This window comes from Papaver somniferum, unplaced genomic scaffold, assembly GCF_003573695.1.
Source record: "Papaver somniferum cultivar HN1 unplaced genomic scaffold, ASM357369v1 unplaced-scaffold_10, whole genome shotgun sequence".
NCBI lineage: Eukaryota > Viridiplantae > Streptophyta > Magnoliopsida > Ranunculales > Papaveraceae > Papaver > Papaver somniferum.
Window position 1 is genome coordinate 408,859 of NW_020618825.1, and position 18,693 is coordinate 427,551.

General features: G+C 38.0%; 2 protein-coding genes across 2 annotated transcripts; both read right to left on the reverse strand.

Annotated features, from left to right (window-relative positions):
- Nucleotides 1-15,911: 15,911 nt before the first annotated feature.
- Nucleotides 15,912-16,691, reverse strand: LOC113326840 (E3 ubiquitin ligase BIG BROTHER-related-like). Its single transcript, XM_026574518.1, has one exon. It carries the CDS (start codon nt 16,689-16,691, stop codon nt 15,912-15,914), a length of 780 nt encoding a protein of 259 aa, XP_026430303.1.
- An 825-nt stretch (nt 16,692-17,516) lies between these two features.
- LOC113326841 (probable E3 ubiquitin-protein ligase RHG1A) lies at nt 17,517-17,897 on the reverse strand. Its single transcript, XM_026574519.1, has one exon. It carries the CDS (start codon nt 17,895-17,897, stop codon nt 17,517-17,519), a length of 381 nt encoding a protein of 126 aa, XP_026430304.1.
- Between the last annotated feature and the right edge of the window lie 796 nt (nt 17,898-18,693).

The following is an 18,693-nucleotide window of genomic DNA, read 5'->3' on the forward strand; positions in this document are numbered from 1 at the left end:
TGTGTGGGTTGAAAAAAGCACCCTCATTTTTTTTTTCTTTTTTTTATGGTGCAGTAGAAAATACATCCCTATTATTTTAAAAAAATAAAAATTCAACACCGTATGTTGGGCTTAATTTTAATGGTGCATCTGCTAATGTACCCCCACTACCGTGAGAGGTCAAATTGACTTTTAAGTCAAACAAGCAATTGCGCAATAGTGCTGAAACAGAGTAAATGGGACCGTCTCGTTGCTGTAATGTTGACTGTTGAGTACTACGTATTGGACGAGACTTCTCTTAAATCAAAAAACCCATAACAAAGGTTTAAGATTTACCAGGAAATGGGTTTGGAGGAAATCGTACATTGTTGGGATACCACCATCCTATCATACATTAATAAATTATGGGTATCGAGACGGATCACGGATTGGAGAAACGAATCAAACATAAATAGAAAAAACAAAACAATTAACATGGTTCGACTCTAATGGCCTACATCCACACAAATTTCTTAAGGTGAAACCTCACTATTGATCATTAGTGAATACTGAAATGGTTTTACACTTACGACAGAACTCTTACTTATAGAGTGAACTAAACCTAACATAGAATCTCGATATTTTGTTTAATTGGGTAATAATATCTAAAATATTAATTACATAATTATTTAGGTAATCTTTGACTTTTTCTAACTTGACGTCCACGTAGTGTGCACGGTCACTTGATCATCGTATGGTCTTCACGGTCGCCTCGGCTCACTGCACTTTTTGGTTTCTTGCCTTGTATATGAGATATTCTAACACTCCCCCTCAAGTTGGACATGGAAATTTCTTGAAATGTTCAACTTGAACAGTGTCTTAGAAATATTTGCATGAACTTTGGTTGTTGACAAAAGTCACCTGATCTTCCGTACGGTCCTCACGGCCGCCAGTCACATTGGTATGTGAACAAATGAAAGCAGCAAAACGATTTTCACAGCTGCCGAATATGTAGGTTGGGTTAAAAAATGGGTTGATGGCCTACTGGAAATTGAAAAGCCTGGATGAGTGAAATGGCTTTATTGGGCTTGGTTTGTTGATGAGTAACCAAGACGAGATAGAATAGAATTATAAAAACAACTTCAGATTGAAATGTTCATGAGTTGCAAACGATGAATGTTTAAGAGAATTTTCTTTTTATAAAATGAAAATCAATTTCGGATTGATAATTTCCGAGATGAAAAATATTTTGATATGTCAAAATTTCAATCTCTTGATATTTGACCGTATTGAAGACTTAATTAATAAGTATAGTATCCAACATGGATACTTTGGGATAAAGATCGAGAGAGTATCATTAGAGATAACTTGATTACCGTTAACAGAGATGGTAGAAATTTCTTTTGAGAATGGGATTACCCGTTGAAAAAGATATTAGATTCGTATAACCACCAATAAATTAAATCCCTAAAGGTCAGCAAACCCTAAGATTTGGATGTAAGATTTACCGATGAACAACATGGTGGTGAGAAGAAAAAGATGAAAACACGAAGGAAAACTGACTTGAAGTCGTGATGATATTGGATAATAGAAAATCAATCTGATTGATCGATATAGAGTATACAAATTACATCTTTAATGAACAAGGATAAAGATGCAATGAACAAAATATAGTTTAATTGAGTTAGATGAGAAAGCTACCCATCATGAGAAAACAAATTATGTTTTCAATGAGAAGAAAATAAAGGATCAATACTGAGAAATAATCAGAGAACATTATACCATCACGACGAGTACTGGCGTGTTGTGGTAAAAAAATAAAGATATTTGCCTTTAGAGTTAGCCTGAACTTGCGGATCAACGGTAATAACTAGATCCAAGGGTTTAAAAGCAAGTATATAATATAGTCACAACAGTAATGCTATCGGTTCCTTGTTTTGTGCTTCGGGTCATTTGTCCAAATATTTTTAAAACACGATATTAATGGATGAGTAAAAATTAGTATGGGTGAAATGGACACAGAAAAAATAGCAAGGATGAAACTGGAATCATCCTAGCTTAAACTTTAAAAATAGCGAGGATGAAATTGGATACATCCTGTATAAATTAAAAATAGAAAAAATATTTGAAAATAGACTGGTTGAAACTGTTTACATCCTGGCTAGTTTTATCATTTTGTCCATTTAAACAGTATCAAAATCCAGATTTCATTTTCACCCAAAAATAATTGATTTTGGTCTTTTTAACCAATTTTGTGTTTGCTCTTTCTACACAAATTTTCTTTGCAGAAACTACGCGAAAACAATAATACCCAGAAGAAGTGTTCTATTTAAAAAAGATGAAGCAAAAGAAAAAAAAACGAAAACGAAAACTTAAATCTCCCGCTACGATGTGGTTGGGCGGCATACTCTCAGTATCCGGCCCCTCCTCTCTTTTTGACACGTCCTATTCTTAACGTGATTTCTTTTTTAAAGTTTGGTAAAGAAAAAATACCACCTGCTTATAACTACCTAACAAACTGTCTCTTCCTCTTAGTTTTTATCGTGATTCTCTTTTCCTCAAAATATCAAAACTTTAACAATACTCTCAAGCAAAATTGCAGAACATATCCAACTCTAGTAATCCGACTAGAACCTAAGTGATTGGAGAAGAAGATCAGGATGAACACTCTGAAATCACCCAACAAAAACAAAAAAGCTTAGCCCTCTCAATTATGATTGATTAATAATTTTCTGATTTCTTATCAATTTTGATTCAATTAAGAAAGTAAGGTTGAAAGAAACGAAAATGGGTGACTAAAATTAAAGTTAATAGGAAGATTATATTTCTAAGAACAGGGTTTGATGTTTCCTAAGAGTTAGTTTTTCTATTTTTCAGAAATTGAAATTTGTGATTTTTATGTAATTTTGGTTGTAAATCGCACTCTATGCATCAATGACTTCATATTGCAGTATAAGAAAGCGGTAATGGACTGGAGGGAAAAAGAGTTACCAGCTGATTATCAATGTAAGCCTGTATTTTTTCTCACTTGCGTTTTGAAAGGGAGGCAGCGAAGATGTATACTCGAAAGGTTTTCGCTATATTTCAGAAACTATTAAAAATATTTGGTTGTTATCTTTGACAAAATTAAAGATGAGAATGATGAGATTGCAGTTCATAAGGTTGAGATCGTGAGTCCGTTAAAAAATGACAAATATCGAAAAGTATGGTTCAACAATACAGTAGAATGTAGTCGCACTGGTTTCACGTTTACATGTGTGCATGCTCCGAGAGTTCTTCTTTCATGAAGAATTTTGGAGATTACATTGCAGTATTTTCTAAAAAGGTGGTCTAAGCATGCCAAGAATGGTTTCATAACAGACAATTCAGGGGCTCCCATACTTTCTGACTGCAATGAATCTTCAAGCGTCCCATATAGTGATTTAGCTCATATTGCTCTTACCGTGGAAGATACAAGGTTCAAGAGCGCAATTAATCAAAGATTTATGGAAAAGACTGGTAAAAGATTAGCATCATCCAAGAAAAAACCCCAGATATTTTATGTCCTTTCTTTTAACATTCGTTTTATAAGTTTACATGAGACCAAAAATCCAACAATCATATGTTATTATTCAATTACACCTTCTTTTGACCTTTGTTCAGTTCCTGTAAGCTTATCTTACATTTGGTTTTCGCAGTACTCATTTTGCTACCTACACTTTACAAAAAAATTGTAATTCTGTAATTTAAGTGACCTTTGTTCGGGTGCAACAAGCAACTCTATAGGCACATTTGCCTTTTGATTGGATCGAAGCCAGAAGCTGGTGGAATTGTGGAAGTATGTTCAGCATCTCACGCAGCAGAAGTCGCAGTCTCCAGTGTTCATTGTTTTTCTTTTTCTTTTGAATTTAAATGTTAATTCAGAAGTTGTTTATTTATTTTTTAGCTTGTCCATGTCTTTTCTTTTAAATTTAGATGTTAATTCAGTTAGAAGTCTGTGTCCGTATATGGTTTATATGTACTGCGTTTTGCAGTTTCCATGGGGGGTGTTGTAATTTGAGCTGTATAATTTGTCTGTGTACTTCTTTTAGTACTGCAGCTTATGTAACTCTCGCAAATGTTAAGTGGATGACAGGAAAATTTGTTAGTTTCCCAACTGGAATTCAGATTCTCATAATCATAATCAAAAGAAAACTTTATTAATTCCTTAATGCAAGTTTAATATAAACCCAAAACATTTCCATTGATAATTTCATAAGCCTCCGTGAATTTGAATTCGCGCCCTACAGATGCAGCATATGCAAGAATTGCAGCTTCTTGATCCATATTGAAGGCCCTCAATATTTTTTTATATCGTAAACAGCAAAAACGTATGTCCCCAAAACCTTTCTGATATACATTGTGTTCTTCCTTGATCATTAACATTTGAGTTGACAAAAGATTGAAGAAAACGATCCTAGAATGCTGATGTGCTCTCTTCCATTGTACGTTCTTCTAAGCAAACAATATAAGCCCTGCAAAGATCATGATCTTTAATAATCTTTGCAGTTGTGAAATTCATTTCGCGCTCGGTTAGTTGAGCAAACAGTATGACAAATAGGAAGATGTGTATAGAAAACATATATAAAAATAACATGCTCAAGTTTAATAATAAACATGCTAGTTTTGGGGATTTAAAGAGGCCAAAATGTGCTGGTCTTGGGATCTATGCTAGTTTGAAAATAAAGAATGTTTCTTACAACATATCCTCTCGATCTAGTCCTGATTCAAATTGCGCATTATGTGCACCAAGTTGAATGGATAAATTCTCTGTACAAAAAAAACACAATTGATGATTACAAGCTTTATCATGGAATATTAGAGGAATTATGCATATGCATACAAATCACCATAACTTTTACAGTTATATACAATAGACCAAACTAGCTCTATCTTTTGGAAAACAAATGTGAACGAGGCTGAGCTTCATTGTCACATATGGATGATCTGAATCAAATGATATACATCATATTAAACAAAAGGATATGACTAATATATCAAAGAGATTAACAACATACATACTTCCCACTTTGCTGCCATTCTTTCACGAGAGTATCTTTTCTATGTTGTAAATGTTGGGTTCAGAGCCATCTACATGCTAATAATGCGGAAACAAAATAGCTAACAAAAAACACTTGATCTCTCGTATTTCTCCATGAACCTCACTACGATCTAAGATAAGAAGAAGAGAAAGAGAACCACACAGATACAAGCCATAAATAAAAGCAACAAGAAATAAAGTACTCACAGATTTAACGTGGTTCAACAATATACACAATGTGTATATATTGTCTACATCCACCAAACGTCTACGACCTGTTTCTTTATTATAGAACCAATTGAGAATTACACAAGAATTGAATAATCAATTAATCGACTCACCATAATGTGACCGAACAACTCTCACAAACGCCCTATAAATCTAAAGTAGTGTCGTCACCCATATGAGATAATGTTTACCACATTATCTACCACAACGAGATGACCTTCTCTGCACGCGCTGACATAGATTACCATGGACGCCTTCAGCTCAACACCAAAAATCTAATCCAGCACCACCAAGATGATCTTCTCCTCGACAAGATGTCTTACCAACATCTCCATATGAATACTCCATAACGACATATCTTCCAACATCGATAAGCATTCCATAAGCACCATAATGATGTATTCCTTCCACCATTAATGGTTTCTCACATCCACCCCAAAAGGTGGGATGAATCCCTCACATCTCTACGAGAATTACATTGAGAATTCCATGGCTAAAACTCATAGACTAAGCCTATTTATATAGGAGTCACAAACTTATCCTACAAGTTTAGGGTTTCCTAACTTGGTTATTAAGTTCCTAGAACTTAAGATCAAGTAAACAATTAGGGTTTATCATAAACTCTTGTCCGACCAAATTTGGGATTAACCCAAATTCCATTCACCGACCAAGTTTGGATTTTTTGCAAAACCAAAATCTCTAACCGACCGACCCCACAATTCTCCACCTCGGATCATGCATTCATGCATGAGACGATCAACATGTTATCCCTCCATCTTCTGCATATCGATTTCACCATCACTGGTTTCCTACATTTCCTCAATAGGAATCAAACCGAAATGTGGTTCACCCAAACTTGTTCCGTAGAACCCACACCAGAAGAGAGTAAAACAAACTTGAACGTCACCAACTCAGACTTAACAATCCAACCTACCGGTGATTGTACAAATCTCCACCACCGTGAAAAATCTGACTATCTCAACAACTATCATCATATGATCATCCGTTATGAAACATCTTGAGAAACACCTTACTCCTTTATGTTCACAACTCCACATTGATTGGCATCAGTCTAGGTGTATTGCATGCCAACTCAATCAGATCATACATGCACGATCCTTGTTCATATGCTTCCATCGAACTTAGTTACAGTCATTATGCGTCTTTGAGCCTTTACCACCTACGAACTTGTTCCATACTACGAACACAGCTCCGTCTTCACTGGCCTTGCTCCACCTGAGTTAATGTTCCGCTATTCTGAGCCACTAACTCCAAGTTGCACACCGTACCCGTAAGGATGACCTCCATAACTACTCGATCACCAAAGAAATTACCATAGTAGCCTCCATGCGTCTTCCTAAGCATTACCTTAGCAGAACCACAATCTCCATCTAAGAAATTGCTTCTTCAAGCAACTGATTACACACTTGCTCTCTCCACGAGCATGTCCTTCAAAGCGAGTTAACGAGATGCTTTGCGTTAGTTTGTAATAAACCAACCTTCATGTTAGCTTCCAAGAAACTAACCATCTTGTATGTACCAAATCATAGTGAGCATGACTCTAACTGCGCACCAAATAAAACCAATCTATAGATCATTGCCCTTGCATGCCAATCTTGAGCTCATCTCTATGAATCTTACTTTACAAGCCTATCTCCGATTGGATCATGATTCTACGACCATATATCACCAATTGATTTCTACTCATCCATGAAAGCTCATCATATCTTCGACCATTGCATACATACCAAACACGTGTCCAGCTTCACAGAGACTTCAACAACTAACACACCAATCGTTTTACTACACCACTTCAGCAACCTCAACGGGCTTTGACAACAATGTCCCTTTTACATGCATAATTGTCAAGATAGTTGATGAGTGCCAAATATTGTATATATTTGCACCTTTTTATTGGCATTTAACTCATCTTTTGTGCACTAATGCTCCATTTTATCTCATATTTTGTGTTTTCGTTGTTTTCAAGAATAAATACTTTTCTTAATTAATTTTGCATTTTTAGGTACTAAATAAAGCCTGGTTATCTCACGGAGCGAAAAGAGCAAAGAAACGGCAAAGACTCCCGCAGAAAGGCAGCGAAGAATGATGTTTGCAAGAGACGGATCAATTAGAAGCGGGCTTGAAGAGGAAGAATTGTTCTTAAAGAAGATATGGGCTTGGCATACCCAAGGCCCAAAACCCTTACCCAAATCCATTTCCATTATCCATACCCATTTCCATGAGAGCCGTCAGATTGGATCCATCTCATCATCCAACGACCGCCTCATCATTGTGCATCAAAATCCGAAGCTCCTGTCAAACACCATGGTACCTAACTCCATCTGAAGTCGTCAGTTTTGTTGTATCTCATAATCCAACGGTCGCTGCATACCTCTCCATCGTAGCCGTTCGATTCAATCTATATGAGATCATCCAACGCTCTTTACTCGCTGTTCGTAAAAGTTCTCTATCCCTGCTTCACACCCTAGCAACCGAACACCTACACCCCAAACAAACAAACCCTAATCTCATTATCCATCGAGCTCTCTTCTCCCCAAATTTCATCTTCTTCTCCCACTACAACTTCTTCCCCGACCATGGAAGAACTGCTCTCTGCCTCCACCTCGAGCTTCACCACTTCCACCTTCACCCGACATCCCAGAAACCAAGACCCATCACTCTAAACTCTATCTCTCTCACCTCTATCTCATTCATCCTATGAGATAAATATAAGAGATCTAGGGTTTGAGTACCAGTCGACATGAGCATCAGAGAGTATGGGAAAAGAAGGAGAGGACGAGAAGGAAGCATGGGTCGAGCACAGGGGAGACAAATTCAGAGAATCAGTGAGTTTAATTTCCAATTTAAAAATTAGGGTTTCCAATTTAGGGTTTCTGAAAATTTGGGTATTTTGTAATACTATAAAAGGGAAGTGTTAGGGATGTAGAAAGTAAGCCTGGATTATCCAGAGCACAACCCATTAGAGGCTTGGACTAGCCAGTGCTCTCTACTGTCACTTCTCAATCCAAGTTTAATTTTAGTTTCAATTTCAGTTCAAGTTCAGTTCAATGTTTTATACAATTTCAATTTTATTGTCATTTAATTTCATTATGCTCTAACTTCATATGCTAGGGGTTAGATGATACTCTTGAATTGTAAGCTAGGATAGTCCATGTTCATGTCACTGTTCTTGTAGTGCTGAAACTAAGTAGGAATGATAATTAGCTAGTTGAGTGAATGCACCTGTGATCAGCTGTGCTGTAAGAAGACAGCTGATTCTAGGGGTGTAAGAGTGAGAGTAGCTAAGGATTCAGTCCATTTGAAGGACTGTGCTTAATTGAAGTAGGGAAGTTAGTAAACTTAGTGATCAAATGCACCTGTGATTGAGTGTGCTGTAAGAAGACACTCAATGCTAGGGGTGAACTAGAGAACTTAGGGGATTAACCTTCCACCAATGCGGATTGCTAGATAACTGGTTGAGCAAACAAGCCTGTGATCAGCTGTACTGTGAGAAGACAGTTGATGCTAGGGGTAAGTTAGTAATATTAGTTAAGTAAATCATCCATAATCTTCCCTGAGATGAAGCAAGAACATGATTTGATTAGGATCTGCCTTAGTTTAGGATCAAGAAGTGGATTCAAAAGCCCTAGCATGTTCCTGTTTACTTGCTTTACATTCTACTGTTTTTCAGTTCAGTCACTGCCATCATCTCAAGTGTGTTTTAACACAACCAAGACTCTTTGTTACAACTCAGTTTTAGTGAAACCTTAAGCTTCAACTACACACACCTTGTCCCTGTGGATTGACCCGTATTTGCATTGTTCTACACCTCGACACCGTGCACTTGCGGTATTAGTTTATAGGTCTTTTTAGAAACATACCAATAGTCTTTTATCAATTTCTTAAGCAAGCATGTAGTTTCGACTTCATGACATTCAAACCACAACACAATCGTACTCGGATAGAACTGTGACCATCGTCTAAGAATTCACTGTTACCCTCGTAACAATGCATAATGTCATACATTCTGTCTTGTGCATATCCCTTCTCTAATATTGCTCCAAAAACGTACACCAACGTTCGAAATCTGATAATCCGTCCTCACACAAAGACCCAATCACACCCAGCTATAATCTGAAACCTTCGGTAACTTCCTCAAGCTCCAAGAAATTCAAGACGTTGTTTTTTTTATCTTCTCATACTACGTAGAGAAAATAACTTGACGGAAACTATATCGTTGCTGAACCAAATTTCTCAATAGAAATATTTACCTTCATCTCTACAGGCTCTGTCACTATTGAAATCAATTTAAATAAGTATAGAAGATGATCAAACCCTGAAATATTATCATTGCTATAATATTGCTTTCTCCAACAGAAAGTCTCGCACTGATCATTAGGAAATCAAATAGTCAATGCATAGTAAAAGGTTGTCGGAAAAACACGTCAAAAATTGTATCCTAATCTCAAATTCGTGCACCGTGTTTTCTCCTAAATAGTATGTGCTAACTCGTAACCACACCACCATACACATTTTATAGTATTGTATCTTTATTCTTTAAACTCTTGAAGTGTACAAGCGATACCTTTCTAATTCGTCACAACGGGTCTTTACCAAAGTAGGAACGTATCCGCAACATAAATAGACCAACCTGTTTCTCACAACGGTCTTGGACTTCAACTAGCTCCGATCGACTTCAAATGGTGTATAACAAAATAACTCTTTGACTGAACGTCATCGACAAGAATTAAAAGATCACAAACTATCTAGATTCTCCATCAGAAACAGTACGAGAGACACTCCAAAAACATTGTTCTACCCGATACAATGTCAAACTTCAACACAGACAAACAAACCCTACAAACTGTGTCGAAAAACTTCTTCTTATATAAAAATAAGAAACCATAACTCCACCACAACCAATATCACATCTCATCCAATGATCAATGTCTTGCAACTATTTGTAGCCACGTGCTTCAAATACTAAGACTGAATTTCAAACTCTTCACTTCTGGAACATATCAAACCATGTCTAACGGTTAATACTTCCAAAACGAAACCTACTACGAGATTTCTCCAAATCATCATTGTAACAAACAATTAAGGCAGAACGAGTATGAATTCATCTTTGTATTCTTCAACTTCATTTTAAAGAAAATCAGCAACATGATCTAATTGATGATGATTGATAACTAAATTATTATTTCCATTAATCCGAAACAATAATGAGACTTTGACATGCTTATATTTCATCTTTACTTCCACACAAACATACAAACTAATATTTGTATCCCAACTACTATATTCTTGCCTTCTTGTGTCTTCCCAAGCAAACACCAATTAATTGAAAACCAATCTACGCAAGTCTTTCAAACAGATCACAAGAATATAGTACGAAGTATAGACAATAAATAAACTTACTTGAAGCCATCCATAGAGTTTATGCTCCAATAAGAATCAATGCCAAATATCCAATGTAGAGCACCATAAACATCAAGACCATATATCTTGACCATGCCGAATGCAGATCACCTGATATAATCCCATTCTTTTCGAAGTACACTTCACTTTGCTTTGTTCCAAAAAATGATGAAATCAAATCTCATATTAACTTGAAAACATCAAACTCTGCATCGTCGGAAGCTGTAACATCAAATCATCACATACTTGATGAAACCAAATCCTTCATCTTCAAAATTTTCTTTCAACCAGAAAATCCAAAACTTTCTCTTCAAATCTTTTACCCAACCTATAGCTCTGATACCAATTGTTGGGGAAATTGGTGTCTAACCTAATGCTCTGGTACCAATTGTTGGGGTTCAGAGCCATCTACGTGCTAATCTTGCGGAAACATATTAGCTAACAAGAAACACTTGATCTCTCGGATTGTTCCATGAACTTTATTATGATCTAGGATAAGAAGAATAGAAAGAGAACCCCATAGATGCAAGCCATAAAAAAATCAACAAGAAGTAAAGTACTCACAGATTTAACGTGGTTCAACAATATACACAATGTGTGTAATATTGTCTACATCCACCAAACGGCTACGACCTCTTTATTCACTATAGAATCACCACTAAGAATTACATAACTGATTGACTAAAATAATACATTGACTCACCACAACGTGACCGAACATAAGAACTCTCACAAGCACCCTATAAGATCTAAAGTAGCATCTTCACCCATACGCTTTACTTTGCTTTGTTCCCAAACTGATGAAATCAAATCCTACACATACTTGATAACATCAAACTCTGCATCTTCGGAAGCTATAACATCAAATCCTTACATACTTGATGAAACCAAATCCTTCGTCTTCAAGATTTTCTGCCAATCCATAAAATCTAAAACTTCTCTTTTCAAACCTTCTAAACAGCCTAAAGCTCTGATACCAATTGTTGGGGTCAGAGCCATATACATGCTAATACTGCGGAAACAAAATAGCTAACAAGAAACAATTGATCTCTCGGATTACTCCATGAACCTCACTACGATCTAGGATAAGAAGAAGAGAAAGAGAACCACACAGATACAATCCATAAACAAAAGAAACAAGAAATAAAGTACTCACAGATTTTACGTGGTTCAACAATATACACAATGTGTATATATTGTCTACATCCACCAAACGTCTACGACCTGTTTCTTTATTATAGAACCAATTGAGAATTACACAAGAATTTAATAATCAATTAATCGACTCACCATAATGTGACTGAAAAACTCTAACAAACGCCCTATAAATCCAAAGTAGTGTCGTCACCCATATGAGATAATGTTTACCACATTATCTACCACAACGAGATGATCTTCTCTGCACACCCTGATATAGATTACCATGGACGCCTTCAACTCAACACCAATAATCTAATCCAGCACCATCAAGATGATCTTCTCCTCGACAAGATGTCTTGCCAACATCTCCATATGAATACTCCATAACGACATATCTTCCAACATCGATAATCATTCCTTAACCACCATAATGATGTATTCTTTCCACCATTAATGGTTTCTCACATCCACCCCGAAAAGTGGGATGAATCCCTCACATCTCTATGAGAATTACCTTGAGAATTCCATGGCTCAAACTCATAGATTAAGCCTCCTTATATAGGAGTCACAAACTTATCCTACAAGTTTAGGGTTTCCTAAATTGGTTATTAAGTTCCTAGACTTTAGGATCAAGTAAACAATTAGAGTTTATCATAAACTCTTGGCCGACCAAATTCGGGATTAACCCAAATTCCATTCACCGACCAAGTTTGGATTTTTTGCAAAACCAAACTCTTTAACCGACCGACCCCACAGTCAAAACATAATTAAAATCACAGTAAACTTCGTATAACAAATACCAATGGTTATTTCACATAACTAACTAATTTTAAGCACTTCAAATACTTGACCTAAAACTGGTTAACCAGATGTAATTTACAAAAGAAAATCTCACAAGTGACGTAAATGAGTTGGATTATAGTAAAACTATTTTATTCATAACTGTTACACTCAGGTATATCGAACTATTTTATTCTAGTTCCTCAGTAATTGTTGCAGTCTAGCTGATCGAAGCTACTGCAATCCAGTTATGTTCGTCGCTCCTGCAGTCTGGCTAATCGCAGATGCTGCAATGTAACTTTGATCGTCGCTGCTGCATTTCAGCTGATCGAAGCTGCTGCAGTCCAGCTCTGTTCGCAGCTCCTGCATTCCAGCTGATCGCAGCTGCTGCAGTGAAACTTTGCTCGTCGTTGCTGCATTGCAGCTGATCGAAGCTGCTGCAGTCCAGCCATGTTCGAGCTCTTGTAGTCTAGATGATCGCAGTTGCTGCAGTGTAACTTTGATCGTCGCTGCTGCATTTCAGCTGATCGAAGCTGCTACAATCCAGCTCTGTTCGCAGCTTCTGCATTCCAGCTGATCGCATCTACTGCAGTGAGACTTTGCTCGTCGTTGCTGCATTGCAGCTGATCGAAGCTGCTGCAGTCCAGCTATGTTCGTGTATCATGCAATCCAGCTGATCGCAGTTGCTGCAGTGAAACTTTGCTCGTCACTGCTGCAGTCCAGCTATGTTCGCAGCTCCTACAGTCCAGCTAATTACAGCTGCTGCTGCGCAACTTTTCTCGTCACTCCCGCAATTTGGCTGATCGCAGCGGCTGCATTGAAACTTTGCTCGTCGCTGATGCAGTCCAGCAGATCGAAGCTGCTGCAGTCCAGCTCTGTTCGCAGCTCCTGCATTCCAGCTGATCGCAGCTGCTGCAATGAAACTTTGCTCATCGGTGCTGCGTTGCAGCTGATCGAAGCTGCTGCAGTCCAGCTATGTTCGCGCTCCTGTAGTCCAGATGATCACAGCTGCTGCAGTGTAACTTTGATCGTCGCTGATGCATTTCAGCTGATCGAAGTTGCTGCAATCCAGCTCTGTTCGCAACTCCTGCATTCTAGCTGATCGCAGCTACTGCAGTGAAACTTTGCTCGTCACTGCTGCAATGCAGCTGATCGAAGCTGCTGCAGTCCAGCTATGTTCGCGTATCCTGCGGCCCAGCTGATCGCAGCTGCTGCAGTGAAACTTTGCTCGTCGCTGCTGCAGTCCAGCCGATCGAAGCTGCTGAAGTCCAGCTGATCGCAGCTGCTGCAGCGCAACTTTTCTCGTCGCTCCTGCAGTCCAGATGATCGCAGCTGCTGCAGTGAAACTTTGCTCGTCGCTGCTGCAGTCTAGCAATGTTCGCAGCTCCTGCAGTCCAGCTTTCTTTCTTTTCCACTCCCAAATTGTGTCTCTGACTGACTCTTGAAACACCCATTGAAGATTATAACCTGACAAGAAAAAGAACCAAAGCTCTCTGGTAGTATCACAATGCAAAAAAATATGATGATTAGTCTCTGCATCTTTCTTACATAAAAGGCAGCCATTGACCATGAATGAGTTCTTGTAAGTATCCATTGTTGGAGCAACCACAAAGCGAAGATTCCATACAAAAAAGACTACCTTCTGTGGTATTTTGGGGTTCCACACACATTTGTATGGAAAGTAAATCAGTCCATGTACCTCCAAATCCTTGTAACACTCTTTCACAGAAAAAGACTTGTTACCATTTTTCTAAACTCTATAGTCCTCGACATCCCCCCTTCTAAGATTGAAATCAAATCCAGCAAATGAGCAACATCCTCTATTTCCTCATCCTTTAAGTTCCTGCAAAAAACAAAATTCCAGATGTTTTCTTGATTGTACTCAAGCATCTCTTGTATAGTTGCCTCCTGCATTCTGCTCAGATGAAACAGTAAAGGAAATAAAGTCATCAAAGATTGTCCGTTCAACCATTTATCCTTCCAAAACAAACATCTATCTCCCTTGCTCACATGAAAAGTAGTATTCATCTCAACTTGATCTCTGCACTTCAAAATACCAGCCTAAAAACTCTTGCCAATGGGTTTAGTTGTTTTATTTTGAAGGAAAGCTTTTTCATTTCCACCAAATTTGTGGTTAACAACTTTCCTCCATAGTGCATTTTCCTCATTGCAATACCTCCAAATCCATTTGGCATGAAGAGATTTATTCATTAATCTTAACTTTTTGATCCCCACACCACCTCCTTCTTTTGGCAATTTTAATTTCTTAAAACCTACCCATCCTTTCTTTGCTTTGTTATTCACAGTCCCCCGTTAGAATTGCCTCATGATGGTTTCCATCTGCTTCTCCACAGATGCAGGAATCTGAAAGAGAGAAAGATAGTAAACAGACAAACTTGAGAGAACATTTTGAATTAACATTAATCTCCCCCCTTGACAGATACTTTCTTTGCCACAGAGAAAGCTTCTTCTGAACTATTTCTATCTAACTTGATCTCTTAGGCTTGATAACTTGTGAACTATTTCTAGCTACCTAATCTACAAAACAATCCCACGAGAAGACTGCAAAACAATTCCATAGGATAAAGAAAACCCTAATATAAAGTGAAGTAAATAGAGCTATCCACGCCAACAAAACACAGCAGTTTCTTTACCAGCGTTTTATGTTCGAGCTCCAGTTACAGATTCCCTTTTTAAGTTGGTGATGCTATCTGGTTGCAGCTAGAGCTCCATGATTGTTGCTTATCCCTTTCTCCCTGGACATCGCCTTCTTCATCTGTTATAACGATTACCACAGTTTCAATAATTGAAAATTCCTGCCAAGCAATATAACAACATCTATTATCTATGCTGGAGAGCTCTAACTTGGTCGTTGGTGAGCTGACTCGGGTTTGGATTTCGGTTGGGTATGTACTTGGTTGAGCAAGTATTGCAGGATTTGACACGTCATCGGATGAGACTAATAGCAGCTGCAGGTGATGGTTGGTCTAGTGTCTTGGAAACACTTTCAGCAGCGTGCTTTCCAAGTTGTTAAGCACATGCAACAAATGGGAGATGTTAAGTACGGTGATGGTTTTGCTAAACTGAAAACAGGTTGTTAAGAATCAGTGATTGGATAGAAAACAAGAAAACAATAATAATAGCATAAAAAAATAAATGAATTTAAGAGAAAAATAATTTTATCATTAATATTATAATGGACTGATGAACGGCTGCCTAGCTACGTAACCAAAACCAGGGATCACGAGCAACATTTAACTTCCACATTCAGTAAACGTTTTAAATTTAATAGCATTACAATAGTGCGGAAGAGGAAAAATATTGTTTAACATTTGTTCACTTCTTCTCTCTTGTTTTCTTCCATGGTCGACTCCAGAGCTTGACTTTTGCAGACAGGGCAAACGTTCTTCTGTAGCAACCACTGCGTGATGCAGTCTTCGTGGTATTCATGTTGGCAATCAAGAGTTGCAATCTTATCCTTATTACAATATCCATCCTGACATACGGTGCAAATTACAGACTCCACCGTCGAGTCTACAGATGTGGTGTGAACTCTTGTTTTCAGCTCCCTTGAGATAGTTTCTTTTGATAATCCTCTTTGTACTTTGCCAATCATTTCTTCCATTTCCGTTAGTTCCTCATAACTCATGCCATCTTCTGATGACCTAACGTTATGGTTCAATTGGATAAGCAACTCATCATCGAATCGAATAGTTCTGACGACTGATCCATCTTCATTACCAATAACGAGTTGTGCATCATGGACCCAAGGAACTCTTTCAAATAGGTAAGTCGCCCCTTGATGATTTTGGTCGTCTAATTGGCTATTGGAATCCCATCCTTCTTCAGCAGAAACTAAACTCTCTTCTTCCACAGTCTCATCATCATCATCAGTATCACTGTCATGTATCGCATCCTCCTCAAACTCCCTGTCTATCTCGAGACATCTCCTCTTAAAATTCTCCCAACTGATACTTGACCTGGGACTGTTGTTGTTGTCGTCGTTTTCTGCAGATTCATCATCTACCCGACGACGTTGATTTGTCTGGTTTGAATCCAGTTCTTCCCTTTGTCGACGATGTTGATTTAAATCTTGTGTCGACATAACTCACAATTTCTTCTTGTTCTTCAACTGGTTCTCAATCCTCTTTTTCACTTGCTCACGATCAAATTTCTCCTTTCTCCTCTTCTTGAACTCTCAACTATTTTCGCTTGGGTTAGAATGTGTTATAAAATCACAACCTACTGCTACCTATTTATATATCTTGGCTAAACCGGCTTTAGCAATATGTAATGAGGAAAGGAAACGGGAAATACTATAATTAGCGGCTTCCTAAATAAGAAACTTGTCCAATGACCATTCCTAATTGATGACACAATCCTGAACCAGATGGGAAAACCTTTGGCTTACCAATCAAGCTGCTATTTTAGGGAATTGGAGGTGTAGTACTCACTTAGGCAACCAACTGAGTTGCAGGCCAAACCATTGCCATTGGTGTTCGACTGTTTGGTTTCTGGACCAAACAACAAAACAAATTTTGTAACTACAAAAGACATTTGATTTTTACATTGCTGGGTGATTTGAGGTTTTCAGAATTACCATTGCTTTTTTTCCCCCCTTCCTCTTCTTCTTGTTATTGCTGCTTCCAATGGCGCCACTTAAAGAAATGTCATAGGCTGGATCTGTTCGTGATGAAAAAGAGATGTTTCTTTGACTGACGAGGGCGAGGCTGCTGCAGAGACCTGGTAGCTTATCTCTATGTCAGACTTAGGAGAGATGGGACAATGAAGTGAGGAAAGGAGCTCAACAATACAAGAGTCAACTCGTTTACTTAATAGATAGCTGGTTCCCCGTTGTCTCTAAACTTCTGAAGTAATTTTCATTCGAAAATAGTTGATAACAATTCACTAAACATTGATCATGTCAAATTTAATGTTTGCAATCCAGAGTTGCAACCTTATCCTTGTTCTCATACCCATCCTGACATACAGTGTAAATTTCAGTCTCCTCCTCCGTTGAGTCTCTAGATGTGTGAACTCTTGTTTTCAGATGACTTGAGATAAATTCTTTTGGTAATCCTCTTTGTACTATGCCAATTCTTTCTCCCAGTTCCGCTAGTTCCTCATAATTCATGCCATCTCTACCAACGTTGGGGGTCAACACCTGAAGTCTCACAATATCTAGAGTAGTTCTAAATGTTCCATCTTGGTTCTGGAATCGGCCTACATCAAATATGTAAATCCTCCTCCCCTGTTGGTTTTGCGTTGCGTCCTTCTCCATCTGCCTAGCAATCTGGCGAGCTCGCCCCATTAACCGCTCAAAATTCTCCCGGCTGATACTTAATCTGATGGTGAAACTGTTGTTGTTGCTGTTGTCTTCTGTTGCTGATGTCACATCCACCCGACGACGTTGGTTTCACTGGTTCGAATCCTGTTCTTCCCTTTGCCAACGACGTGATGTAGGACTAGAAGAAGGTTGATTAGCCTGTGCACCTTCATAACCATGTTTGTTCTCCATGACTCACAATCTCTGATAGTGATATTCAGGTTCGTAAACTTTCATTCTTTTTCGCACTACCATATACATACCATCCGTATTAAGATTCTAACAGTACTGCTAACTGTTTGGTGAAAGTAATAGAAGTGTTTGAGGACATTATATTGTTCCCCTTGAAAGATTCGTTGTGTGGCGGCGGCAAGAGCTTGAGTCTGGTTTCCCTACTGCACATAATTAATTTCCAGTTTGATAGATTGGCTAGATTCATTCTAGCTGTCCTTTTTCTGATAGAGGAGTAGGTACGTAGTATGCAACATATATTTTTGAATGTGATCTTGTTAAGCGTATTTGGTCCACTGTTAGTAGTGTCTTGGCCAGAAATGTTGAAAATACCGCGATCAGTTCCTAATGGAGCTTGTAGTTCTGTCTCTGCTAACAATACCATGGACGGTATTATCCTTTGGCATATATGGAGCTTGTAGTTCTGTCTCTAAAAAAATTGAGAATATACAGGCGAATATTATGCAACTAGAGTCAGTCAGCACATGCAGGGACTTTGTCAACTAGCTAAATGGAATATGACTACTGTCTATTGACCCTTATTTTAAAC

Bases quoted from the DNA above. Each gene is read 5' to 3' on its own strand.
- LOC113326841 (XM_026574519.1), bottom strand. From the start codon at position 17,897: ATGGGGCGAGCTCGCCAGATTGCTAGGCAGATGGAGAAGGACGCAACG.
- LOC113326840 (XM_026574518.1), bottom strand. From the start codon at position 16,691: ATGTCGACACAAGATTTAAATCAACATCGTCGACAAAGGGAAGAACTG.